This window comes from Rhinatrema bivittatum, chromosome 5 (genome assembly GCF_901001135.1).
Source record: "Rhinatrema bivittatum chromosome 5, aRhiBiv1.1, whole genome shotgun sequence".
In the NCBI taxonomy this organism is placed as follows: Eukaryota; Metazoa; Chordata; class Amphibia; order Gymnophiona; family Rhinatrematidae; genus Rhinatrema; species Rhinatrema bivittatum.
Window position 1 is genome coordinate 130,681,299 of NC_042619.1, and position 27,372 is coordinate 130,708,670.

A 27,372-nucleotide genomic window follows, 5' to 3' on the forward strand; every position below is an offset into this window, starting at 1 on the left:
ACTGTGTCTTAGTCAAAGACTGAACTACCAGCTTGCCAACATGCATGATGGCAAAGAATACGAGGGAGAATGCACAATGGAATAGGCTGGTTTCAAAACTGTTGAAACATATGCCCGCCAAGGCCAAAATTATGAGCCTTAGGATTCATGCATGATGGGGCACCTCCTGCCTATTAACTGCCCATTTGTTTGAGCCCACCCAGACATTAATCTTCTAACAGTAAAACTGCCTATAGGATTCTTAAAACCTAGTGCCTATAAAAAGAATGCTAGGCCAGAAAACTGTGTCGCTACCATGGACTTGGCTAAACCCTCTTGCCAGAGCTGCAATATATATTGGACTAACACTTGTACAGGATAGACCAAACCCAAGGACTGCCTATTCCAGAGAGGATTAGCTGAAAATCGGATAGTGCATTCAAGTAATTTCTTCTCGTATTGTCAGAGAGTTGAGAATCATTTTCCATACTTCACTGGGTTAAGAAGCCCAACCTCTGTCAGGACTGATGTCTTGAATCGGTCAGCTTTCAGAGTGAGAGTCCTGAAAGAGGCCTACTTAAAGCTGGAAAAAGAGTCAGCAATACTATTCTAAGGGGCGGATTTTAAGAGCCCTGCTCGCGTAAATCCACCCGGATTTACGCGAGCAGGGCCCTGCGCGCCGGTAAGCCTATTTTACATAGGCCTACCGGCGCGCGCAGACCCCGGGACTCGCGTACGTCCTGGGGTTTTCGGAGGGGGGCGTGTCGGGGGCGTGTCGGGGGGCGGGCCCGGTCGTCGCGGCGTTTCGGGGGCGTGTCGGAAGCGTTTTGGGGGCGGGTATGGGGGCGTGGCTACGGCCCGGGGCGGTCCGGGGGCGTGGCCGCGCCCTCCGTACCCGCCCCCAGGTCGCGGCCCGGCGCGCAGGAGGCCCGCTGGCGCGCGGGGATTTACGTCTCCCTCCGGGAGGCGTAAATCCCCCGACAAAGGTAAGGTGGGGGTTAGGTAGGGGAAGGGAGGGTAAGGTGAGGGGAGGGCAAAGGAAAGTTCCCTCCGAGGCCGCTCCGATTTCGGAGCGGCCTTGGAGGGAACGGGGGGAGGCAGCGCGGCTCGGCGCGCGCAGGCTATACAAAATCGATAGCCTTGCGCGCGCCGATCCAGGATTTTAGTGGATACGCGCGGCTCCGCGCGTATCTACTAAAATCCAGCGTACTTTTGCTTGAGTCTGATGCGCAAGCAAAAGTAGGCTGATCGCGCTTCTTTTAAAATCTACCCCTTAGAGTCTGGGACATGCATGGCATGGAATGTAATTTTGTGTTGCAAATAACCGAGCACTAGATTCCTTAACAGTAGGGTCCCACACACAGTCCTAGTGGATAGTCTGTTTATGGCCTCAACTATGACCATGTTATCTGATCTAAATACAACACTTGTGTTGCTGAGGACTTTTCCCCAAATCCACATTGTGACCACTGTGGGGGATAACTAAAGGAAATCAACGTCTCTAGTAGTCCCATACCTGTGCCATTCCTGGGCCATACCTCCTGTGCACCAAGTTTTCCTGAAATATATGCTGAAGCTATGGTCCCCCGAAGAATCTATGAAGAGTTTGAGCTTAAGTTGTACCTGGGTGGGTCTTGCCACATTGTCAGTCCATTGAATTCCTACAGAAAATATTCCCAGACCTTCTTAATATCCTGTTTAATGACCTAATTAACTAGGATGCAGGGAGCTTTATTTGTCACACTGGCCATAGCCATAGCCAGCTTTTTATATAAAAACTCTTTCCATCGGGATTATACAGCAGACAAAGCTAAGGAGGGACTCCTTAGACATAAGGGATTCAAATTGTCTCAGGGTAGTTTTATTTGCCCATCCCATGCATTCCAAGGTCTCTACCAACCTAACAATCTTTTCTAAGTGGGAAGCCTAATGACCCTAGCTCATACATCTATTTCTGTGCAAAAGAATACAATAGTAGGGGACAGGCCCTCTGTCTTGCCTTGAGCTAAGGTGCTGAACTCTGCAGTTATCCTTTGAAAGGCTGAGATAAGGAAGCTACATTTGTGTGCATTGCAGTCAGTGAAAAAGAAACCATTCAGGTAATGAACTATATTCTGGGATCCTGATACTTGTCCAATGACTAGTATATGAATGAGCAAAATGTTTCAAAGTACACACATGAAATTGAGAATCCTATTGGGAAGCATTTGTCGAAGTAATATTCCCCCTGAAATTTAAAACCAAAGAGGTCGAATAATTCGGGATGTACCAGGAGCAAATTGAAGGCAGACTCAATGTTGGCCTTAGCCAAATGCACCCTCACTGGTCCATGCTCCAAATGATATCTAAGGCATTGCTAACCACACATAAGTATGGGTCAATCATGCTATTCACTGACTTGCCCTCTAGGTAAGAAATGTTGTGGATGAGCCTAAATTTCTCTGGTTCTTTCCTTGGAACAATCCCCAGATGAAATATGGTCATGTTTTGGAAAAGGGGATATTGGAAGGGGCCCCTATCCTATCTAGGGCAATCTCTTGGCAAATCTTTTCTTTGGCTACTGACTCATGATAAAAGAGGAATGGCGCATTCTGAACCAGGTTCAACTATAGGGAGAGGAAAGGTTCCTAATGTATGGTATAATGTAGCCCTGGGCAAAACCCATGGCAATTTCTTTATCTTGAGAACTACATGTTTATTTTGGAGGGTGCTAGTCTTATCACTGCCCTGGTCGCTTGTAGGGCTTGCTGGGATTGATCCCTGAATACCCTACATTGTGTTGAGCACCGCAGTTTGTGCAGGTATGTTGGAATTTGCACTGTGGTCACATGCCATGACCAGTGTTAAACTGTCTATATGTGTCATGCCTCCCAGGAATGGACGTTGTGCCCCTATCCTTGGTGCCACTAGCAGAATAGGGTAGCCTCTTGATTCTAACTGGCCTGCGCATGGACATTTCATCAAGCCATTGCTCAAACAAACAATATCTCCAAGATATTGAGCTTTTTTTGCCATGCTTTCATAAACTTAACATCATAGTTTAGCTAAACCCATCCCTCAAAGTACTTTTGTCCCCTCTGTATGGTGTCCAGGTATCTAATGAGGTAGGGTGGCTGTTCAGGTTTCCTCTCGACTATGACACTCATAAATATATGGAATGTAGAAACCTAGTTATAATTGCTTTTTTAAATTTTTGCTTTTCTTTCCCAGCTTTCTCCTTCTGTGTCTTTGTCCTTAGCCTCACTGCTTCCTCCCCTCTCCTAATCTCTAATGAGCAGAGAGAAAATGTCAATGCGCTCTCGCTTCCATATTTTCTTTTTATGCTTACAGGGTACTCCCTGAACCTGTATGTTTACCCCGCATAGTAGGTCCTCATTTAGGAGTCCACCTTAGTTGGGGTTTACAGAGGAGGTGTTTGGGGCAGATCCTTTATTTGATTGGTTTGCCGCAGACTGAGAGTTATGACTCCAAATGACTCCCACTGAGCTATGTTTATTAAACACCCTCTTTTTTTATTTTTTGTCTTTAACACTTCTGTGGGGGTTGGACCTAGACTTAGAGAGGAGCGAAAGCATTGGGAGGAGATGGTGACAGCTATCTTACCCAGGTCAGCTAGTGTACTTTGGGCTGTGTTGCTACTGGTGGCTGATTGCTGCTCATCCTGGGAGTTGACAGGTGACTGCTTACTGTCACCTGTCAAATTCTCTTGTTGCTACTCAGTCCCATGTGTCAGTGCTTGCTTGCTGGCCCAGCTCTGACATCTACAGGCCTTGCTGCTCTTTTTTTCGTTTTATATGTGGTTCTGCTAGATGAAGGGGCAGGTAATACAGCAATACACCAGGTGTTTTCTCTCATGATGTCTCTGGAGTTTGTTGATTTGGACCTGGCGGGTGGCTTATTCATAGTCACTCTTGTGACCTTTTCTTCTTGTATGGCCGAACTCTGCTCCTTCTTCCATGGGGTCATGTTCCCAGAATGTTGTATTTATGAAAGAGTTACTGAGAGAAAGACAAATTGTCAGATCAGGGAAAACCAAATTCAGTATGCTCTCATTTGTTAAAATAAAGATTTCCTTTTTTTGCATAATGGCTGCATGGTTCAGACCTAGAAGATGCTACTCTGTCTCATTTATCATAAGAAGGACGCCCACATGAGTGACACTAAAATATGAGCACTCAGCCCAGTCAATCATAGTGTAGCTGTTCTGCCCAGCCAGCTGTACAATGTTGTTCAGCCAGCCAAAATGATATGGCTCTTAAAACTGGCCAGTCTTCTTAGTGATCTGCATCATGGCTGTTCGGCCTGGCCCCTAAAAAATATGGTCACTCAGCATAGCTCCATCTGGCATAAACACTTAGCTAGCCCAACTATAACCTGACCACTCCACCCTAATACCATCAAGGCAGATGTCCAGCCTAACCATCTTCAAATAAGGCCACCCAGCCTCACCACCCACAAGATGCCCAATCTAGCAACCTACAAAATGGCTACCTGTTCCAGCCACCCACAAGATGACCACCTGACCCGGCCTCCTCCATATGGCCACCTGACCTCACCATCTTCAGGATAGCTGCCCCTGCTATTGCTACACCTCCACCAGACAGTGGCCCCCTTGGAGTGTGTAGGCTGCCGAGCTAGATCAAGGAGTTACAAAGCCATAGTTGCAAGGGGTCTTGGGGTTGAAAGTGTCAGATGGGCTGAGTAGGGAAGCAGCTTGTCATGTTCATTAAGTGGCATTTAAAGAGCGAATAATATATGGCCTCAGGGGAGTCTGCCTTCTCTCCTTCTCCATCTGTTAAGCTGCAGGTATAAATGCCTGTATCCCATAGTGCCTTAAAGTAGAATTTAAAAATAAAGCAGAAATAAAGGTTTCTGCTCCTTCTCTTACTCTCTATAAATTAGGAAAGAAGTTAAAGGAAGCAGATACAATTTAGTTCAACCAAATTTTAAAATTAAGTATTTCTTTAATAATATCCATCATATTTTTAATAGCTATTTTGCCACATGAAATGTGAATTCTTAAAGTATACTGTTTAGTCTAACATAGTTTTGGAGCCATAGTTTTGTAGCCTGTGAGCAGGGCCACAGCTAGGGATGGATGAGAGGATATTCGCCCAGGGTGCAGAGCCTTTGGGGGCAGACAAATTAGTGAAAGGTAAGCAAATGGTGGTAGTGGATGAAAAGCTAGGAAGAGTGCAGTTCTCATCCTACTATTATCCAAGTGGGTGGGGGAAGGGGGGAGGACAAGAGAGGGAAAGAAGATGGGTGAAATCAGGGTGGAGGAAGGGATGAGCAGGCTTAGAGTAGGTGTGGGGAAGGAAGTGGAAGTAAGCTTACTTGCCCTGGATGCTAAAATGCCTTAGTTATAGTTCTGCCTGTGAGATTAATTGGCAGAAGCTGTTTGGTGTGGGTGATTATATGGATTGCATTCTTGTGCTTCTGTCTTCCTCCTATAATAAAACATTACCCTCACACAGGAAGTAAAATCGTTAGCCTTCTTGTCTTAGCTTTCTGGAACCATATTTAATGTAAAATGAATTGGCACTTGGCCAGTGACTAATTATATTAAAGGATCGTGTATATAAATTATTTGTTCACTGTACCGTTTACTTGAGGAGTTCTGAAACCACGAGGCATTCTTATGCAGTAAGGGTTTGTTCATCTGCATATGAAGTTCCTTGGTGGGTGATATACCAGAAAATAGAGCTTTGGTGTAACAAATAGCTCAGCCACATGTCATAAGGTGCATTATTGTTGAACACTGCTCTGAAAATATATGGACATGGAAGCAATTTATATCTAACTAAGCGGTAATCAGAAATGCTTAAAAAAATTAATTTGATTGGGATGAGGGATTTATGATATTTAAAGTTCTCTGCGTTCAGATAGCACCAATCAATGTTTATTATCTACGCAGCAATTACTGACTATACAAGAAGAACTGAATTGCAAAAAATCCGAGCTGGAGCAAGCAATGGAAGAGCAAACACATACACATGCAGTACTTAAAGTTCTTCAGGAGCAGGTGAGTCACTGCATTAAAGAAATAATCATAAATTACACAGGCAGGAATGTTAGAAATGTTTCACTTTCTGTCATGCATTTTTTTGAATGCTAGTAATATATAATCCATTTTGTACCATATTTTCAAAACATAATGTACTTTTGCTGTAGTGCATTTGAGTTTCTTTTCCAGTCCCATCTCCTCCACTAAAATGTTCTCTCTTGAAGCAAATTATTATTTTAACCACCTCTGAGATGGTTTGAAAAGATAAAGATTTTTTTTTAAAACAAGGTAACACCGCCCGTGGATCCTTTCACAGACACGGTGTTAAAGGGAAGAAGCATTGCAGAGTTTGAACTTCAGAGTACTTCCTGTGGTGAATTTTAAAAGCCTGGCTCACCCATCAATTAGGGGATATGTGGATATGTTGGGTCGGCGCACACCCAGCAGATTTTAAAAGCCGCCCGGATATTGCGTATATCTTTTGCTTTGTGCACAAAATTTTTTTTTTACAAAAAAAGAGGCAGGGCATCGTCTGGGCAGGGCATGGGCATTCCTTGATTTCCCATTGAAACCAGCGCATAAGTACTTATGCACACGCCTGCTCTGGGGTCCCCTGCCACTTTGCTTTACGTCTGCTATGGATGGCGTGCAAGTAGTAAAATAAAAAAACCTAGGCATGTCAGCAGGGTTATAAGGGTCAGGGCTAATGGGGGAAGGGAGGCTATTAAACATGGGGAGTTTGGAAGTCCTATCCCTTAACTGGTGAACCGGGAAAATGGCAAATGGCGTTGGCGCACGTGGCTTTTAAACTTCCCTCACTTATGTGATAGGAACGGCGTGAGAGGACTTTTATTTACCCTTCTACTGGCTTTCCCATTAACTAGGGGCTCAGTATTTTTTTGTTTTGACATCATCAGAAAAGAGGATCTCTTTCTTCTGAAGGGAACCTAGGATCATCTGAATCCAGAGGAGGGATGACATAGCTTATCCAGAGGAGAAGAAGGAAAGAGGGTGAGGAAGGAGTCATTGTTGGCCCCTAAAGGACTCACTCACATCTACTGGAAATTGGGAGAAGGGAATTAACAACAGTTATCAATCTGGTACATTGATGAGAATGGAAGTTTAGTAAAAAAAAAAAAAACAAACCCCAAAACTATTGGGAAGGTAGGAGATGAAATTTTGTATTTACATTGGCCTTAAACATACTATTCACCATTAAATGGGAGGGAAGTTTACCCCGATCCTAATCCATGAGAAAGGAGAATGAAATCTACATGTATACATTTGGACAATTAAGGCCGGATTTTAAATACTCCCCGAAGGTAAAAAATGGGGGTTACGCGCAGGGCCGGGCCTTGCGCACGCTGTGTGCATTTTAGAAGAGGTTCGGCTGCGCGTGTAACCCCCGTTACGCGCACAAGAACAAGGTCTCTGTGAAGGGGCGGGCCGGGGGGGGGGGGTGGAGCGGGGCAGCCCGGGTCAGCGCCATTCCTCGCTGTCCCGGAGTCTCGAGCACCTGCCGGCTGCCGGCGCACGCAAGTTACTGCAGGTTGGGCTCTGAGGTAACATGCAAAATAAAAGGTATAAAAATTAAAAAATGGGTTTTAGAGGGTGGGGAGGAAAGGGGAAGGGAAAGGGAGGTTAGGGTAGGGGGTAGGAAAGTTCCCTCCCAGTCCGCTCCTAAATTGGAGCAGACTGGGAGGGAACTGGGGAAGGCCCTGATGTGTCGCCGATCGAATGTTGCCAAAATCGACCCTCCCTTGCACGTGCCGCCCCTGATATTATAACATGCGCGCCCCGGCGCACGCATGTTATAAAATCACGTGCATTTTTTAAAAATCTAGCCCTTAGCTTTTACATCTGTTAAGAAATTTAAATACTAAGGAGGTCACAAATTTATTCCAAAACCTTGATTGTAACATTTATATCTGAGGATACAGCTGTAAAGAACAATTCATCTTTGCACATCATTTCAGTAAAAGTATTGTTGGAAATCATCCCAGTCTCCAGTGTGCTCTTTACTATTTAGTGAAAGCAGTTATCACTGCCATATACAGAACCTGTGCTCTGGGGATTTAAGTAATACAAATGCACAAAGGGCCTAGAAGACTTGTCTTTCCCCTGCTCAGGGAATCCTGGAGATTAAATTGATTTAACATTAAGGGAAGTTTACCCCCAAAACTGTGATTTCAGATATGGCCTCTAGAACCACTGTCTGGGAAGGACTAGCCCAGCGATTACATCTTTAGCATTTGGGACAGTAACTGTCAAACTGGCACGTGGGTGCAAATGTACACTCACGCATCGGCCCATGCCCAGGGACATGGCTGTTTTATAACGTGCACGCATATATGTACGCATGTTATAAAATAGCCTGGCCACGCACATATGTGTGCCAAATTTTAAGTGGGCGTGCACATGGGTGCTCAAATTTCACTTCTATCACACAAATCGGGGAATTTTGAAAGAGGTGTTCATTGACACCATTCCTGTTTTTACCAGTTCACCCAATTAAGAGAGAGTGCCTCCAAACTCCCTTGATTTGATAACCTTCACTCCACACAGTGAGCTCTGATCCTTAAAACCCCCACAGATGTGCTTATTTTTCTTTATTTTTTAACTTCATTTGTAGTAGAAATAAAATTACGCAGCAGGGGACCTCGGCGCGTGCCGGATCGCGTTAAGTATTTACGCGCACATCTTGGTTCACGGCCTGAAATGCCCAGGCCCCGTCCCCTTTTTGAAAACTTTCAAGATGTGCGCGCTGCAGGAAATACTTGCTTTTAATATCCGCTCGGCGCATGGAAGCCCGACTTGTTCGTGCATCCCCTATTTAACGTGCATAGGGCTTTTAAAATTCACTTTTAAGAGAGCCAAAGTTCAGAAGTGAGTGGAGTATAATATGTGTTTTTGTTAGACTCTGGGTATCTGTATTGTAGCTTTCTCAGTCTTAAGCTGCTGCTCTTAAGTGCTAATGTTACAAATGTATGACCTCAATTGTATAATTGTAATTTATATTTTTTTCATTCTAAAAGTAGTCATTTAAGAAATTACCACAGATTGGGGATTATACCCATGTGACTTGCTTCCAGCCAGTGGAATAAGATCTTTCATAATGTTAAAAACTTTCACAGAGAAATTGCCAACACTGGACAATAGCTATGGTTTTTAAAAAAAAAATTTCAGTAGGGTTTTCTTGTGCTTTTATTTGCAAATCCTACCCTTTAAAACACACATGCACTGGTAAAAAGCATCTATTATATTTTCCCTCTTCTTGAAGGACAAAACTGAGTGAAATAGAATTTTAAACAGTCAAAACCGTGTCATTCAAAAGTAGCTATTTGAAAATACACAATTTTCCCCAAAACCAACATGTCAACAGTCAAACGTTTAAATTAACACCACTAGGGATGTGAAGTCAAATTACACCACTGCCCTTCAGAGTCAATTCAACAGAACTCTTTTGCCTTCAAACAATCTGTTAACCTTATTTCAAAAATAATGATCCAAACATCTTTTTTTTCAGATCAAGTCACAGCATGTTTCTTTCCAACACATTTTGATAAAATGTCACTAGAATCATACGCTCCATTTCTTTTCTTGGCAGAAAATCTTTGAGAAGTTTTCAACAGAGTGCTTTTTAAAAATTCCCATATACTTGGCCTCTTTAAGACACCAAAGTAACATTTCACTTGTTTTTCTTTTTTCTCTCACAAATTTGCAGTTAAAAGGTACCAGAGGATTACCAGAGACCAATGGCCAAGACTGTCGCACAGATGTAGGTACTACTGTGCTCAAACTTTTTTCATTGGCCTAATATTTGTCATGTAAATATGTTTAGAAGTGTAGTAGCTAAAAATATATCCAAGTCAAGGATTATCTCAATTTTCCATTGTTAAAACTCTTACATGTTTTATACTAATATAAGGGATAATTTTCAAATAGCTCACTTTTCTAGGGGTGAACAGAAACAAGTTTTTTGTTTCCTTATTTCTTTTGTTGGGGAAGTTTGTTTCTTGTTTGTTTGTTTGTTTGTTTTTTCACTTTAATGCCTGTTAAATGGTTTTAGCATACACAAAGAGATCAATTTTCAGAAAAAATGTCTAACTTCAGTATAATTAGTTATCATGGATATTCAGTGGGATAAACTTGATGCTGAATATCCTCAAAGTTATCTGTGCAAACCTTCTCAAATGACTGCAAACCTGAACTTGGTGTTGTCCTAAGCTCCTGGTCACAGTTAAGGGGTTTGAGAGGTACTGGGTTGGGCAGGAGGGTTAGAGTTTGGTTGCTGGAGGAGAAAGGGAGCTGCTGCAGGGGACCTTCAGTTTTAATTCTGTTTAATTCTGAGGGAAGGGGAGGGAAGCTTTTTGGACTTATAGGAGCACAACGATTTGTAAATATTGTGGGCTACTCAGGGTGAGGGGGAAGAGAGATGGAATTGGTTGGTGGGGCTGACATTTGTTGCACTGGAGTACGGGGGGTTGAGGATCAGGTTGGCAGGTCTGCTTGTTTTCTTTTCAGGGAAATCAATGCTTAACAAGTTATATTCATTGATTATAACCAGTTAAGGTTAAAGTTATCTGGGAACAAGTTCCAGTATAAATTTAACTCTGCTATTTGCTATGTCTTTAGTTAGTGGATTAACTTATTCAGCTAACTCAATATCACCCTGGAGCATCCCCAAAATTCCTACAAGTTATCTGGATAAATTTTATCTAGATAAGTTCCAATGATATTCAAAGTCAATATTTATCTGGATAACTCAAAAGTTATCCGGATAAATGCCTTTGAATATTGACCTCTAAATCAGCGATTCTCAACCGGTCACGGCTCCCAGTGTCCAAATGCCCTGGTTGTACTTCCCTTCTCCCTTTTTCCAGCCCCGCAGGCCAATAAGAAGCCTCCTGTTTTTCCTGCCCCCACTGCCCAATGGGAAGCCTCCTTCATTCTTCCTACCTCCGTGCAGGCCAATCGGAAGCCTCCTCCCTTCTACCTGCCAGTGGGAGTAGGAAGAAGGGAGGAAGCCTCTGATTGGCCAGTGAAGAAGAGTCATTGCATAGCCTGGGGGTGGGGTGGGAGGATTGGCAGTGTCGAACCCCAATGAAGCAAGGCCACCACGGGAGCTCATCCCTGTGGCAGAGAAGAGGAAACCCAACCCCGACCAAGCAAGGCTGCCACAGGAGTTCATTCCCAAGGTGGCGAAGAGGAAACCCGACCCCAACCAAGCAAGGCCACCACGGGAGCTCATCCCCCTGGTGGCAAAGAGGAAACCCGACCCCGACCAAGCAAGGCCACCGCGGGAGCCCATCCTCGTGGCGATGAAAAAGAAGGCCCACCGGAGTAAAGCCTTGGCGGAACTGGAGCCCATCCCTGCAGCAAAGGAAGAAGAGGTTTGGCGGTGAGGGCTTGTATGTATGGGTGTGAATGGGTGCCTGGGTGAGAACTTGTGTCTGTGGGTGTGAATGGGTACCTGGGTGAGAGTTTGTGTCTGAGGGTGTGAATGGGCACCTGGGTGAGTGCTTGTGTGTGGGGGTTTGCCTGGGTGAGAGCTTGTGTGTATGGGTGTGAATGGGTGCCTGGGTGAGAGCTGGTATGAATGGGTGCAAGAGCATTTGTGTGTGATTGAGAGAGACTGGTCAGGAAGATGACTGGTGTGAGAGAGACTGAGACTGGTCATGGGGTCTAATTGGGTGGGTGTGTGTGAGTGACTGATTGTGGGCGCTAAGGAAGAGGACTGTGAGGACAGAGCTTCAGCAGCTCTTGCTGCTTCTGGTGAGTGCTATTGGCCTGGAAGGGAAAGGAGTAGGAGAGTTGCTGGAGAGGGTAAGTAAAAGTGGCTTTTTAATTTTATTTTTCTTGATTGACTGCCATTTTAATTATTGGGTATTATGCGATGTCTGCTGTTTTAAAATATTTTATTGATATTTGGACATGTTTTAATAATTGTTATGAGTTTTTAATTGTTGGATGTTATTCTGTAACATTTTTAGTATAGCTTTACAATTATTTCTGTGTGGGGCTCTATAGTAGCTTGGCTTATTCTGTTTTCCCAATAGGAAATGTATTAGTGTTTAGGGCCTGGTTTAATAGTTGTATTTTTTAGATAGGGTTGTTACTGTCTGAGTGTGTTCCATATATAAACTACAAAAGTCTTTTCACTACAGTACCCAGTGCCTTATAATTGCTGCCTTCATGTTATTGCTGTTGTAGTCGCTGCTAGTGCAGATGGTTACTATTTTAATTATCGCTAAGTATTCTGTGTCACTGTAGTCTTTAAGAGGAAATAGAGAAAGCTAAGAAAACACAAGAATGTGTTTGAAACAGTTCTGTATCACATCATTGCTCCTGCTTACTAAAGTGCAGTATAGGAACTCATAGCCGAGAACAAGTAATATTCTCTGTCACATGTACTGTATAGAGATGTGAATCGTGTCCTCGATCGTCTTAACGATCGATTTCGTCTGGGAGGGGGAGGGAATCGTATTGTTGCCGTTTGGGTGGGTAAAGTATCGTGAAAATCGTTAAAATTGTGAGCCGGCACACTAAAACCCACTAAAACCCACCCTGACCCTTTAAATTAAATCCCCCACCCTCCCGAACCCCCCCCCCCCCAAATGCTTTAAATTACCTGGGGATCCAGCGGCGGTCCGGAACGGCGGCGGTCTGAAACGGCCTCCTGCTATTGAATCGTGTTGTCTTCAGCCGGCGCCATTTTGCAAAATGGCCGCCGCAAAATGGCGGCGGCCATAGACCAACACGATTCGACTGCAGGAGGTCGTTCCAGACCCCCGCTGGACTTTTGGCAAGTCTTGTGGGGGTCAGGAGGCCCCCCCAAGCTGGCCAAAAGTTCCTGGGGGTCCAGCGGGGGTCTGGGAGCGATTTCCTGCCGCGAATCGTTTTCCGTACGGAAAATGGCGCCGGCAGGAGATCGACTGCAGGATGCTTTGTCATACGAATACTCCCATTGTTTGGGGTTTTTTAATATGATGATTAACCAAAAAGTCAGTGGAGAAACAATACACACTAAGGCAAGGTCCATAACAAGGAGAGGAGTGCTTAATCAGTCTTAAATTAATCTGCAGACAAAAATGTCTTATTGAAAAATTAATTTATTCTTATTCAAAGAGCTGTGCAGAAGATCAACAAATATATAAACTGATAAATTTATCCAGCTTATTTTAGGACAGCCCTGTGGCCCAACCAGACTTAGCCGGATAACTTATCCAGCTAACTCGATTCCTCTTCGATCCACCCATACCCTGCCTCTGAGGTATCCAGCTAAAAACTTAGCCGGATAAGTAACTTTTCCTGCTTGACGGCACCCCCCTGACTGTAGCTGGATATTCAACAGTGTCATTTATCCGGCTAAGGTTTTTTTGACTATCAGCATCTTGAAGTCTGATTTAGAAACAACTCACATTTCTGTGATTTACAATAGAAGTAGAAATAAAAGTCAACAAACGTTTTATTGAGCTGACTCAGAGATACCAAGTGACTCAGTTCAAGGAGGGAGACTTTTGACCAGCCCAGGTCTTGGGACTTGCATCCCAGTGCATTGTGGTATTTATAATCTCTGCTTCTTCCACTTGAAATCATCACTGCAAGAAACGATCAGGATGGAGCTCTCAAAAATCCTGGACTGGCCTAAAATCTCCACCTTTGAACTGGGTCCCTTGCCAGCTCTGCTAATTTAATACATTTGTGAATAGCTTTTCAGAGTTACCTGTCATGTAAGCCCTTAATCTACCTCGGACAGTGTATTGGCCCATCATTTTTTTTTTCAGAAGGCCTTCAGCATGATTTCTTGCTACATGGGCTCTGTTTATGCCAGTGGTTTTCAGCTTGTGAGTCTGGTTGCCAGAAGAACTGTGCAGCAGCCATCTTCTTTTTATTTGAAACTGCTTACAAAAATATTTTTAAAGAATTTCAAGAGAATAGAAGATAATTTCCTTTTATAGTTTAAAAATACTTTCCATACTCCTTGGGTGAGAATGTTAAATGAGGGATAAGCTGCAAGTGACCTCAAAAGGTGTGCTGAAATTGGTCTTCCCTCCCCAGCCAGTCAGGTTTTCAGGATATTCCTAATGAAAATGCATGATAAATATTTGCATAGATAGGAGGTAGTGCATGCAAATAAATCTCTTGCATATTCATTAGAGATATCCTGAAAATCTGACTGGCTGGGGAGACCCCAAAGATCAGTTTAAGTACTCCTGGATTACAAAATGGCCACTGGGAAAATCAAGAGACATATTCTTACACTACAAGGAAGCTATCAGCTCTGTAACTATATTGTTTATAAAAAAAAAAACCTAAGCAGTTCAAAGCTTATAGCATTTACAGGAGAAAACAGTAAAATTAATTTCGTGGAATGAGTCTAGTTTAGTGATGAAAGCATTGTACCATGTCGGAGAAGAAATATGGGGACAAAAGTTCGACATTCCATGTAGCACTGACTGTGCGGCCTTGGGCAAGTCACTATATTTTGCTTTGCTGAATATTATAGACCTGTAAGTAACTTACATTATAATTTGGCGTGATTTTATGATATGGAGAGTTTTTTGTGATTTTATCAAAGCTCTTGTGTGAGTCCAAACCAAGGGATCCCCTTGTCTTTGAATTAATGGGTTCCTGTTTAATACTCTGTTCTTTTTTCCCTCAGTCTGCTAGGATTTTCACCAGTTGCACGAACGCTTTCTGTTTATGAACTTGCCACCTTCTAGGCATGCTTCCTCTCATATTGTGAAACTTATGTTTATAAATATCTGTTTAATGAAACTAAAGCATGATATTCTGCCTTTGAGAGCAACTTACATTTATAAAGCTCTGTAATGAGTTCATTATGACTAATGCTGTAGCAATAAAAATCCAGCATTAATACTTATCATAAAATGCCACTGATGCTTTCATGCGATACCAAAAGGATTCATTATTTTTATTCACTCAAACCAGTGTCTGACTGGAGGCCTAACAAAGAAGTTTTGGCTAAGTGGCGGCCTGATGAGATATGAATTGCATTGCACAGGCTTTGTTTTAAAGATGTGATTATAAAATAATATGCGCAGTGTTTTCTTCTTCCTTCTGCCCAATTGGCTGTCTTTCGCCTTATTGCTGTAGCCATAGTTTAGCTGCACAGTACTGATGCCAGCACTGTTAAGTGTCATTACAGAATCCAAGCCTTGAAACTTTTTTCCTTTTGATTTTAAACCTGAAAGTTAACGTTAACAAGATTTATAATAACTCCATGATTGGGCATCCATCCTTGTCTGTTTGCTGCTTTCTGTATTGGTGGCCAATAATGAGTTTCACGCCAAGGGTTACACTATGTCACCAGACTGCTTTATCTCTGAGTACCTTGTAACAAACAGACAATGCCTCCTATGACTTTTATTCATATATTTATTTGGATTTAGCTTACCCCTTTTCATTGGTGGCTCAAGGTGAGTTACACGCAGGTGTAGTTGGTATTTCCGTGTCCCCAGAGGGCTTACAATAGTAGGGCCTGATTCACTAGGGGTTCCCCCCCCCCCCCCCCCATAGACACAGAATAGGGGGAAAAAACTTAGTAAATCGGGCCCTAAACTTGTATCTGAGGCAATGGATGGTGAAGTTACTTACACAAGGTCATAAAGAGCGCCACCTGGATTTGAAGCCCGCTTCCCTGCTGCTCTGACTTCTTCCCTCCTCCTCCCCATTTCCCAGCTGTAAGGGAAAGTATCATGCTAGGAAATAATCTAAGAAGGGATTAAGTCATGCAAAGAAATGAAGAAACGTATGCAACACAGTATGGAAGCATTTTCTAGGTTGTTTCGTGGATGGTTGCATGGCTCCCCCAACAAAGTTGTAGCTAACACTGACAATGTGCTAGGTCTGTTCTGCTGTTATTTGGTATTTCTTGACGTAAGTGCAACAACGCATTGCACATAGATTACCCCTGGGATGAAAAGCGTGCTCTTAACAAAAACACATACAGTTCCCTCATATAGAAACGGGCAATAAGATAAGAAAATACAGCATAAGGCACAGAAACACCATTGGAGAAATGTGCAGGATTTGTTGATTAGTGGAGAGGTTTTTTTCCTGTTGCAGACAAGAGTTTGAATGCATCGAGGCTCTTTATTCCCCCTTTGCTAATACAAATGCAACTCCTGTGCTATCGTACCCGGGATAATGGGACCAGAGGCCATATCTCAAATACAGTTTCAGGTGGTATTCTTTCCATTCTGTGAAAGGGTCTTAAACATCTGGGTTCCCTGAGCAGGGGGAAAGATAACTTTCAAAAACCTTTACTTTGGAAACATTGAATTCCCATTTTACTGTTATTGTATACAGCACAGATAAGTGCTCAAGTCACTTTGCAGCAAAAAGCATACTGGAAGCTTTGGTTTCCAACAGTACTTTTTCTGATGTAGAGGGAAATGATGAAAATGTTCATTACAGCCATTTAGTTCACATTCTTGATGGTACAAATGCTTTAAATAAATTTGTGAAATGCTTAAGGTTTAGATGGTAAAGCCAATTGATTCAGTCTTATTCTGATGTTTCTCCCATCCCACTGGTTTAGGGCAAGCTTTATACTTCCCTCCCAATGTAGGTGAAATCCATTTTGCACAGAGATTTATCTCCATATTTTATTTACAAAATGTTGTTCCGCATTCTTATCAAAACATTGTTCGAGGCGGATTACGAAATAATAAACTTTAGAACAAGATATCACATAAAAACAGATTAAAACACAAAACATAACACTTCATTTAAAAGCTTCTCTAAACAGGTGAGTTTTTAACACTCTCCTAAAACTTTTATAATTACTCATTCAGCGCATTTCTGAAGGAATGTTATTCCACAGTGTTGGCACAATGTAGGAAAAAGCTCGATTAGAAGTTTGCTGCAGTCATGCATCTTTAACACTAGGAATAGTCAACAGCTGTTGTATAAAATATGCAAAGGTCGTTAAGGGCAATCCAGGCTCACCAATTGTTTCAAATAAGCAGGACATTCACCATAAAGAACACGATGAACTAATGACAAAATCTTAAACTTGATTTGGAACTCTAATGGGAGCCAATGTAATTCTTGTAATACAGGTGAAATATGAGAAGATAAAGAGCAGCCTGAAATCACCCAGGCCGCAGCATTCATCAGGATCTGCAATGCCCTTAAATAACATTTAGGAAGTCGTATAATCCGAGCAAGATAATACAGATGCCTGCATCATGACCCTAAAAACATTTCTATTTAGAACAAATCACAATCTCCACAACTTTCTAAAAAAAAAGCCTCTCCAAACAACAGCCTGTAGTTGTGGCTGCATAGTAAAACCAGTATTTAGCAAAACCCCTAGATCACAAACAATCTCTACTGCCAAAACGTTCATTCCCCCAGCCTGACAAGAAATAGAAGAGGTTAAATCATCCATACGAGAAACTGGTAAATCTCAGTTTTCCTGACATTCACCAGTAAGTAAGCCATTCTGCTTCATCCTTCATGTGTGCTCTGATTAACCTGTAAAATAGTCACCTGTAAGCCACACATCACCGGAAACAATAATTGCACGTTATCTGTATATAAATAAAAAATCACATTCATCCTTTCTAATAAATTACTCAAAGGAAGTAAAAACATATTAAACAATATGGCAGATAAACAAGACCCTTGCAAGATGCCACATTGTAGTAGTGACCAGTCAGAGACATCTTTGCCAGATTGTACCTGTTAAAAACAACCCTTCAGATATGAGGAAAACCATTTCTCTACTGTTCCCCCAATCCCAATTTCTGCTAATCAGTATAGCAATATAGGCTGAGATATTGAATCAAACGCTGATAATATGTCTAAAAAGACAGCAATCACCCCTTGATTCTTATTCAAATCCCGAAGAACTTAGCCCGCCACTGGAACTAATACAGTCTCAGTACTATGGCGCAACAGAAACCACTCTGCCTATCATTCAGGATCTTATTATCATCTAAATAAGTCATCAAGTGATTCAACACTAGCTTCTCAGTAATTTTCCCCACTGGCAGTAAAAATAGAAATGGGGCGGAAACTACTAGGATCAGCCCTGTTCAGAGAGTTAGAATGGTTCTTCAAAACTGGATACACTACAGCTCTTCTAAAATGGTCAGGGAAGCATCACTCCATTATGGGTACCTCTCCATGTGGTTTTCTCCTCTGAACTCCTTAGTTTCCTCACAGTACCTGAATGGCGCCAAGTGTACTCCTCTTCTCTCTTCCAGGATCAGTTACTCCTCCATATCTCCAGAAGATATTCATGGGTCCATCCCAACTCCCTTCTTTCCCCTTTCCTTCTCCTTTGGATACTGATGATCCACAGGTTCCTTGTAAAAAAAAAAAAAAAAAAAAGCAACCTCTCCCTTTAATGTTAGAGTAGCAAAAAAAAAAAAAAAAAGCTAAATTGAGTCCCTAGTTAATGGGTACTCAGAAATCGAATAGTCAATTGAAAAAATAGAAAAAGAGGGTAGGGAGGGTAGACAGAAACTCCCATCCAAAAATAATAAGTTCCATGGAGGCATTAAAACTTAAACAACAGAAACGTTAGGGGACAGCTAAAGCATGCCTCTTGGAAGAAAACAGAAAAATCCATACCCTAAGATGGCTGTCAGAGCTTATATAGCAGAGAAATACACCATTTACTCTCATCCACATGGCGGAGCTGGACACCCACACTATTGTTATTCCTCCCAAAACAAAAGTGGTTTGCTCCGAAACCTGTTCCTAATAGGGATCCAAGGGATCTCTACACAAATACTTAGCAAGGTACAATAATTGGGGATTTTTTTTTTTTTTTACAGAATACTGTTGCCATTCTTTCACACAATGATAACAGAAAAGCAAACAGTAATACTTAAGATGTTAGTAGTGATATCAGCAAGTACTCCATCCACCCATATGTTAAGGTATAGCATCATGCCTTCCTATTTTGAAAATATGTTCTATAATAAAGATGATCCTTCTATCTCTGGCAGCAAATACAAGATTCATGTTGCTAATGCTATGAAATCCCTGCTGTGTGGCCAGTTTCACGTGAAAGGCCCTGTAGGGTTTGTAATACCTGAGATATGCTAGCAGACATGTACAAGCTTTGAAGCATAATGCTTCCAACAAGCTGCACTCCTCATTGCTATAAATGTCAGGTATGTATAGCACAAGGGATCTCTCTTCTGTTATCTAGCACTGGCTGTGTTTGTAATAGAGTTGTTTCTAAGGCCACTACAATAGAACATCATTCTGTTTGCCTTTACCTCATGTACTGGAATCCTTGGTATTAATGTTTACTTTTCTGTTATCAATATTATGCAGACTCTTCTGTGATTTTATATTTAGCACAGGGTGTGTTTTTAATGGAGTTGTTCTTTAGGCCATTACAATAGAACAATAGAACATGGAATTCAAAAGGGCATGGGATAAACACAGAGGATCCATAGTGGCTAAAGGATGGAACTGAAGATAAGGGGTAACCTGTATGACGTGGCAGTTACTATACTTACCAGAATAAAAATAAATTAATTAAAAGAATACATAAATAAAGCTTGCTAAACAGACTGGATGGACCACTTGGGTCTTTTTCTGTCATCATTTACTATGTTACTATCATTCTATTTTTTTTTTTTTTTGGTTCCATATAAAGAGGCATTAGTCTCTTCGGTATCTTCTGCCTACAAATAAAAGATACAGAGTCCTGCCATGCTGAAACTGAGTAGAAGCTAACTACAGAAAATGAGGATTATAGTCCACTGAAGAGATTAATGCCTCTTTATATGGAACAAAAAAATAAAACAATAGTAACATGGTAAATGATGACAGAAAAAGACCACCTATATGAAGTGATAAAAATATGCACGGGACTCTACACAACATTCCTGTGAAACGATTACAAAGTATCCTTGCTTGTGAATCGTGGTTCAACTCTATCCCCTTTTTAATGAAATTGTCTTTCATGTAATTCATTTGCAATTCACAAAGTATCTTTCTTGAAGTTCAACTCTATTGCAAGTGTTTTATTGTTTCATTACAAGTGCTCTGTATATATTTTGGCAAAGCTTTATGTTGGTATTTATACATGCTATAAATGCATAACACTAAAGAGAATTTAGATGTGATGTGAATGAGGAATGATTGTCTAGGACAATTGATCAATATATGTGTGTGTTATTGTGCCAGCTAAATACAAGGAAATACAGGGATGGAGCCAAGGACTGCAGGCAAGGGCTGGATATGAAGGCATACAGGGCTGTAGGCAAGAGCTGGATATGAGGGGCGGACCAAGCTAGGACAGGACAGGACAAGACACAGACATGACAAGGACTGGACAAGACAGATAACAGAAAAGGCCTGAAGGCCACAGAGCTAAGCAGGAGGCCCGAAAGCCATAGGGCTAGGCAAGGCAAAGCGTGTATAGGCAACTAGACCACAAGGCAAGGTAAATAGTGAGAAGGCCCTTAGGCCACAAGGCAAGGCAGAAAGCAAGAAGACCCTAAGGCCATAAGGCAAGGCTGAGAGCAAGAAGGCCCTAAGGCCACAAGGCAAGGCTGAGAGCAAGAAGGTCCTAAGGCCACAAGGCAAGGCAAGGTAAAGAAGGAAGGTCTGTAGGCCACAGAGCAAGGAACAGAGGCCAGGACAAAGAGCCAAGAGTAACTCAATGAATCAGCAAGGAGGTTCTGACAAGGCAAGTCTTAATAGAGCTGGGGCTGGGTGTGGTGCAGGAGAAAGGAGGAGCCTGGCAAGTTCTGGAAGCTAAACCTATTGAAGATTCCTAGTGGAGAGAAGGCTGCACCACAGGCTGATCCAGATTGTCACTGAGGAGCTGTTTCTGGTAGCTGAGAGCAGAGTTTGTAAGAGTCCTCTGCTGGTGAGGAGGTGTCATAACAGGAGGCAGCAGTGAAGCATGAGGTTACGTAGCAGGCAAAATCCTAACACGAACAGAGGAAGGGGGATGAGAGTGCTGGGAATGGGCAGGGATTGAGGAAGGTGATATCATCATTGTCCTGTAAATGTTATGCAGGTATGTCCTAGTGCACATAAATCCACTTACAGGTTCTCCTTCTCCACCTCTGAGTGTGAGGTATCAGAGTAGCAATGGTGATGATAATAAATGTTTTTTTATGAACAACAGGGCTAAGATATGCAGCCAATTCATCCTGAATAGCCAAGTTTTGTTGTTTTTTTAAATCGTTTGATGCAAACTAAAGGACTTTTACAAATACAGTATATCAAGCATAAAGATTACATGTAGTCTGATAACATAAAAGCTTAGATAATTTGCAGTGTATATTTTCGTTTTGCCACTTGTTGTAACTCAAGCTCAGCAGGTGAAAATAACTGTGCAGTATTTTTAGAGACTGAGAAAATAACTTGTCTTACTGAAAAATAAACTGCAGAAAACGGGATTAGGAGTGCCATCATAAAAAGAATTTACAAACTGTATTTGTACAAAATAAATCAAATTGAATAATTTAGTAGCTTTAGCACAAACCAGAAAATATTAATTCTCATGTAGGGCCTAATTTTCCAAAGCATTCACAGGCTTAAAAATGGGTTTTACATGTGTAAATGAACAAATTGAATTGAATTGTCCATAGGATATTCATGTGTAAGTGCACTTTACTCCTGTAAATGTCTTTTGAAAATTGCTATGATAATATGTTATATTTGTATGCGTAACGCCACTTTTTTTTATGGCAGTATTGCTTCACTAATTTCTAAAAGATTGCAGTTTTGTCCTTTAATCATTCATTCAATCATCTTTAGCTGTAAATGGCACAAGAGAATACCACTACTGTTGATCATATCTCATACAATCCACAAACCTTCATCTCTTTCTCAACTGTTCTTCACCGTGTCTCCTTGGAGCATTCTCTTTTATACTTTTGGTCTTCTGTTCAGTACATCATGTACTATTCTACACTTATGTCCAAACCATCTTCATCTTTTTCTTTTCACAGTTTGCACAAAAGATTTAGCAATTGTTCTCTGATGGAAGTCTTGGTTTGAGATTCTCCTCAGCTAAAAATATTCCGAGCATATTCCAAGGGCCCTTGTATTGGAAGGTCTCTAGCTTTGTGCTTCTATTATTCTTAGTCATATTACAACACACCGATGATGTTTCTCTTCACAATCCTTTGTTTCATCTTCGTTCCCTCTTATTTTGATGCCTAGATGTCCTTTACCGCCCTTTGCTCCACTTCTTTCCTCTACCCTTTTTCCAGTCTCTTCCACTTTTTCCTCCTTTTCTGAACTCACAGTGGAGGAAACTGTCCACCATCTTCTCTCTTCCTCCAAACTTACTGCTTTTTATTCTGACTCTGTTCCCATACAATTCCTCGTCTCTAGGAGATAGAAAAGCAGTGCCAGTGAACAAAGAAACAGCAGGGATTTTTGTTTCTGACTGCACAGTACAATGCTTGACTGGCAGAGAGAAAACAGAAAAGCCATCTTTAAAAATGGCGTGGGCCATCCAGTGCTCCTACCATGTGACAGGGGCCGGCCAATGGCACGGATACCCTGACACATGGTAAGGGCAAAGGCCATTGGCGCCATTTTTATTAGTGGCAGCTGACGGCCCGAGAGCGGGAGATCGCTCCCGGGACCCCCACTGGACCACCAGGTACCTGTAAAAGGTTTTTGGGGGAGTCGGGAGGGTGGGGAAAGCTAAGGGATTAGTTCTAAAGGGTCAGGGTGGGTTTTTTGTTTATCGGCTCGGGTGCAGCTGATTAAAAAAAAACCCGATCGGGCCAGACAAAAAAAACAAACGATGTGAATCGGAACCAGAATCCGAACCGATTCCGGTTCCGATTCACATCTCTAGTTGAAATAGCCATGTTTTTAAAGTTTTTTAAAAATGCCTTGTTATCTGACAATGTTCTTAAATACTCAGGCATAGCATTCCAGATAATAGGGCCGGACACAGAATGCTCAATCACAGATCTTTCCAAATGGGCCTGATGTACTTTGGAAATGTTGAATCATCCTTTATTTGCTGAGTGTGATGTTCATGATGGAGTTTACATTCGAAGAATTGCTTCAAACCATGGAATATCAGGGTTATTGATTAATTTGTGAATTAACGTTAATACTTTATATTCAGTTCTTGAGTGGATCAGCAACCAATGAAGGGAAGCTAGTAATGTAATATGACCATAAACATCTCATTGAGACATCAAAACCCCAGTAGCCACTTCCAGTTCCATCATGCTACTGCAAGCAATGAGGACTGGAGGGAACAGCAATGGGCAGAATAATGATATGGGAAAGGATTAGGTGCTACTGCAGAGCTAACCCAGCTTGTCAGAAGTACAAGCAGTACTAGCAGAGGTAAAAGATTGGAGTCCTGCTCCTATAAAGAAAGGCTAAAGAGGTTAGGGCTGTTCATCTTGGAGAAAAGATGGTGAGGGGGGATATGATAGAGGTCTATAAAATCATGACAGGACTTGAATGGGTAAATGTGAATGGGTTATTTAGTTTTTCGGATAATACAAGGACTAGGGGGCTCCATGAAGTTAGCAAGTAGCACATTTAAAATAAATTGGAGAAAAATATTTTCCACTCAACACACAATTATGCTCTGGAATTCATTGCCAGAGGATGTGGTTAAGCAATCAGTGTAGCTGGGTTTAAAAAAGGTTTGGATAAGTTCCTGGGGAAGAAATCCATGAACTGCAATTATTTATTTATTTATTTATTTGTTTGTTTGTTTTACGTGTTTTGTATACTGTCATTCAGTTTCGTCATCAGAACGGTTTATAGTGCTCGTGAAATAATCTTGGTTACAAAAATCAATGTAGCAAAACGTCATCAAGAAGGAAGGTTTTGGGGTTTGATTGTTAGTTGAATACATATACAATAGTTATTACATATTAACCATCTACTATCACAGCAATGTTCATACATGTGGTAATGTTGATACTTATAAAATGAAAACTGTTGTTGCATATAGGCTTGGGGTAGTAAGTGAGGTCGTAAGTGGGGTAGTAAGTGAGGTAGTTGCACATTGTCTTAGGTGTTCAAATGGTGGCAGTTATTTAATTGATTGAGGGATGGAGTCTTTTTCTTGGTGTTGGGTTGCGTGGTTGGTTGGTGGTTTTGTTGATTGAGTGAGTTTGAGTAGGCTCTAGTGAAAAGCCAGGTTTTCAGGTCTTTTTTGAAGATTTTGATGCTTGGTTGATTTCTTATGATCATGTTGACTTAGGGAATAGCCACTACTTATTACTAGCATCAGTAGCATGTGATGTATTTAATGTTTGGGTACTTGCCAGGTACTTGTAACCTGGATTGGCCACTATTGGAAACAGAATGCTGGACTTGATGGACCTTTGGTCTGACCCAGTAAGGCAACTTCTAATGTTCTTAAACTTAAAAGACTTTTTTTTTCCCTATCAAACAGGTTTTTTTGTGTGTTCAGAAGGAGTTAATCAGCAGATGCAGAAAGCCAGGAGGTCATGGAATTATAATGAAAGAGTGTAGACTCAGGAGTAATCTTAGAAAATATTTCATTACAGAGAGGGTGGTGGATGCAGGGAACAGCCTCCCAGTGGAGGTGGTAGAGACAAAAATAGTATATGAATTCAAAAACATTTGGGATAAATACAGGAGATATCTAAGGAAATGATAGGAATTATAAAGCTAAATTAATTGGCTTTATAAATTCCATATGGTCTTTTTCTGCCATTATGTTTCTATGAAGCAAGCTCAAGTCATAAGAAATTAAAATTGGGAGAGCATGTGCCACTGCCACCTGTTTCTCTCCCTCTTGCTTTTGAGCAGGGGCAAATATAGGAAAGCCATATAAGGCTAGCGAGGACAGGGGCAAGTCCAGGGACAGCAGAAGTGCAAAATCCCAAACCAGCAGCACATTCCTCCATGATTACTGCTTCTGAGATATTGGAGGAAGTATTTTCAAGAACTGATTCTGAGAAAGAATCATTTCCGATTCCCTGAATCAGAAGATATTAAAGAGCTAGAAAACAAAGAGAATTTGAGAACTCTAGTCAGTAGCATCTTTGCCTCCAGTGAGAAGATTGATGAGGTAGATGATACTAACAGTGTGGAGAAAGAGCAGGCAGTGCAGGTTGAGAGCATGAGTGATTCCTCTGGACTTTTACCTCACGGTCCACTCTGAACCTCCAGTGCCAGGAGCAGCAGTCCCCAAGGATATAGAGAGGAGATCATGACAACATCCCTGGTCTGGAATCACTGAGGGCAGACCTATGTTTTGCTTAGCGTATTTACTGCAGTAAAGCCATCAGTGGAGGGAAGGTCTTGGAGCATTTGAAAAATGCTGGTATGCAGCATCACATATTGAAACACCATCTGCAAGCATTAGATTTAGGGGAGAGTGACAGTACTAGCCTGGGAACCCTATCTGCTGAAGCTATAACAAAAGGATTGAAAGAGGGAAGACTTTCCCCCAAGATGACCCCATGGCCCTTTCTACCAGTGAAGTAACAGGCCAGCAGTCCCGTGCCATGCGTCTGCAGCAGCAGCAAACCACCAAGGAGGAAATGAGGTAGTGTTCTGTATCACTGTCCTAGGGTATGAGGCAAGCAAAATCCAAAGGAGCGGTGGGATGTGTTGGGGAAATGATTGCCCTGGATGACCAGCCCCTGCAGATAGTGGAGACCTGGTCTTTAAGTATCTGCTACACCTCTTAAACCCCCCCCCCCCCCCCATTTACAAAGTGCCCTCTAGGACTACATGTAGTAGGGATGTGAATCGTTTTAGGACGATTAAAATTATCGTCCGATAATTTTAATATCGTCTTAAACCGTTATGGAACACAATACAATAGAGATTCTAATGATTTATCGTTATAAATCGTTAGAATCGTGAGCCGGCACACTAAAACCCCCTAAAACCCACCCCCGACCCTTTAAATTAAATCCCCCACCCTCCCGAACCCCCCCCCAAATGACTTAAATAACCTGCGGGTCCAGCGGCGGTCCGGAACGGCAGCGGTCCGGAACGGGCTCCTGCTACTGAATCTTGTTGTCTTCAGCCGGCGCCATTTTCCAAAATGGCGCCGAAAAATGGCGGCGGCCATAGACGAACACGATTGGACGGCAGGAGGTCCTTCCGGACCCCCGCTGGACTTTTGGCAAGTCTTGTGGGGGTCAGGAGGCCCCCCCCAAGCTGGCCAAAAGTTCCTGGAGGTCCAGCGGGGGTCAGGGAGCGATTTCCCGCCACGAATCGTTTTCGTACGGAAAATGGCGCCGGCAGGAGATCGACTGCAGGAGGTCGTTCAGCGAGGCGCCGGAACCCTCGCTGAACGACCTCCTGCAGTCGATCTCCTGCCGGCGCCATTTTCCGTACGAAAACGATTCGCGGCGGGAAATCGCTCCCTGACCCCCGCTGGACCTCCAGGAACTTTTGGCCAGCTTGGGGGGGGGCCTCCTGACCCCCACAAGACTTGCCAAAAGTCCAGCGGGGGTCCGGAAGGACCTCCTGCCGTCCAATCGTGTTCGTCTATGGCCGCCGCCATTTTTTGGCGCCATTTTGGAAAATGGCGCCGGCTGAAGACAACAAGATTCAGTAGCAGGAGCCCGTTCCGGACCGCTGCCGTTCCGGACCGCCGCTGGACCCGCAGGTTATTTAAGTCATTTGGGGGGGGGTTCGGGAGGGTGGGGGATTTAATTTAAAGGGTCGGGGGTGGGTTTTAGGGGGTTTTAATGTGCCGGTTTTGCGATTTTACGTTTTTTCGATTTTTCACGATTTTTCACGATATTTTACCCCCCCAAACGGCAACAATACGATTCCCTCCCCCTCCCAGCCGAAATCGATCATTAAGACGATCGAGGACACGATTCACATCTCTAACATGTAGTAAACCCCACCCTGTACTATCAATGCTGTAGTCACATGCAGACACAGCTGTCCAAGGCAGAGGGGAGTAGTGTGCATTTCACCAATGACATCTAGACAAGCCAGAACACTGTACATGCCTATCTCCATGACTGCACATTGATAGGAGGTGGCCAAGGCAGAGGCAGCAACTCTAGCTAGGACCAATCATCAGGGTACAGGTGGGCTGTGCTGCATATCCAAGTGATGGATTCCACTCATACCTCGTACAATATCCTAACAGCCATAAGAAAGATGCTGAAGGGCTGGCAGCTAATCCAGAGAGACAAGAGTATTTATTTAGGTTTTTGGTTTTTTTTTTTACATTAGAGATGGAAAATGGGGCTATCGGGGAATCAATTTCTTTACACATTTATTGCACCCGGCTATGCGGGATGCCCTGGGGCCCAAGGAACAAGGGATTCCAGTCCTGAAGGACCTCTTAGAGAGGTGCAGGAAAATAATGGGGCATTTTCGTCTTAGCATGAAGGGTGGGCAGCTTCTCTGTGAGAAGCAGGAAGAATTTG

At 42.6% G+C, this 27,372-nt stretch overlaps 1 protein-coding gene across 6 annotated transcripts in view; it reads left to right on the top strand.

Annotated features, from left to right (window-relative positions):
* Positions 1–27,372, top strand: part of ENOX1 (ecto-NOX disulfide-thiol exchanger 1) — an 838,273-nt gene that overhangs the window by 763,676 nt on the left and 47,225 nt on the right. For all 6 annotated transcript variants that reach the window (XM_029602937.1, XM_029602936.1, XM_029602934.1 and 3 more), the window contains 2 exons: positions 5,897–6,004; positions 9,711–9,764. In XM_029602937.1, coding sequence (XP_029458797.1) covers positions 5,897–6,004; positions 9,711–9,764 — 162 coding nt within the window. The remainder of the gene's footprint in view (positions 1–5,896; positions 6,005–9,710; positions 9,765–27,372) is intronic.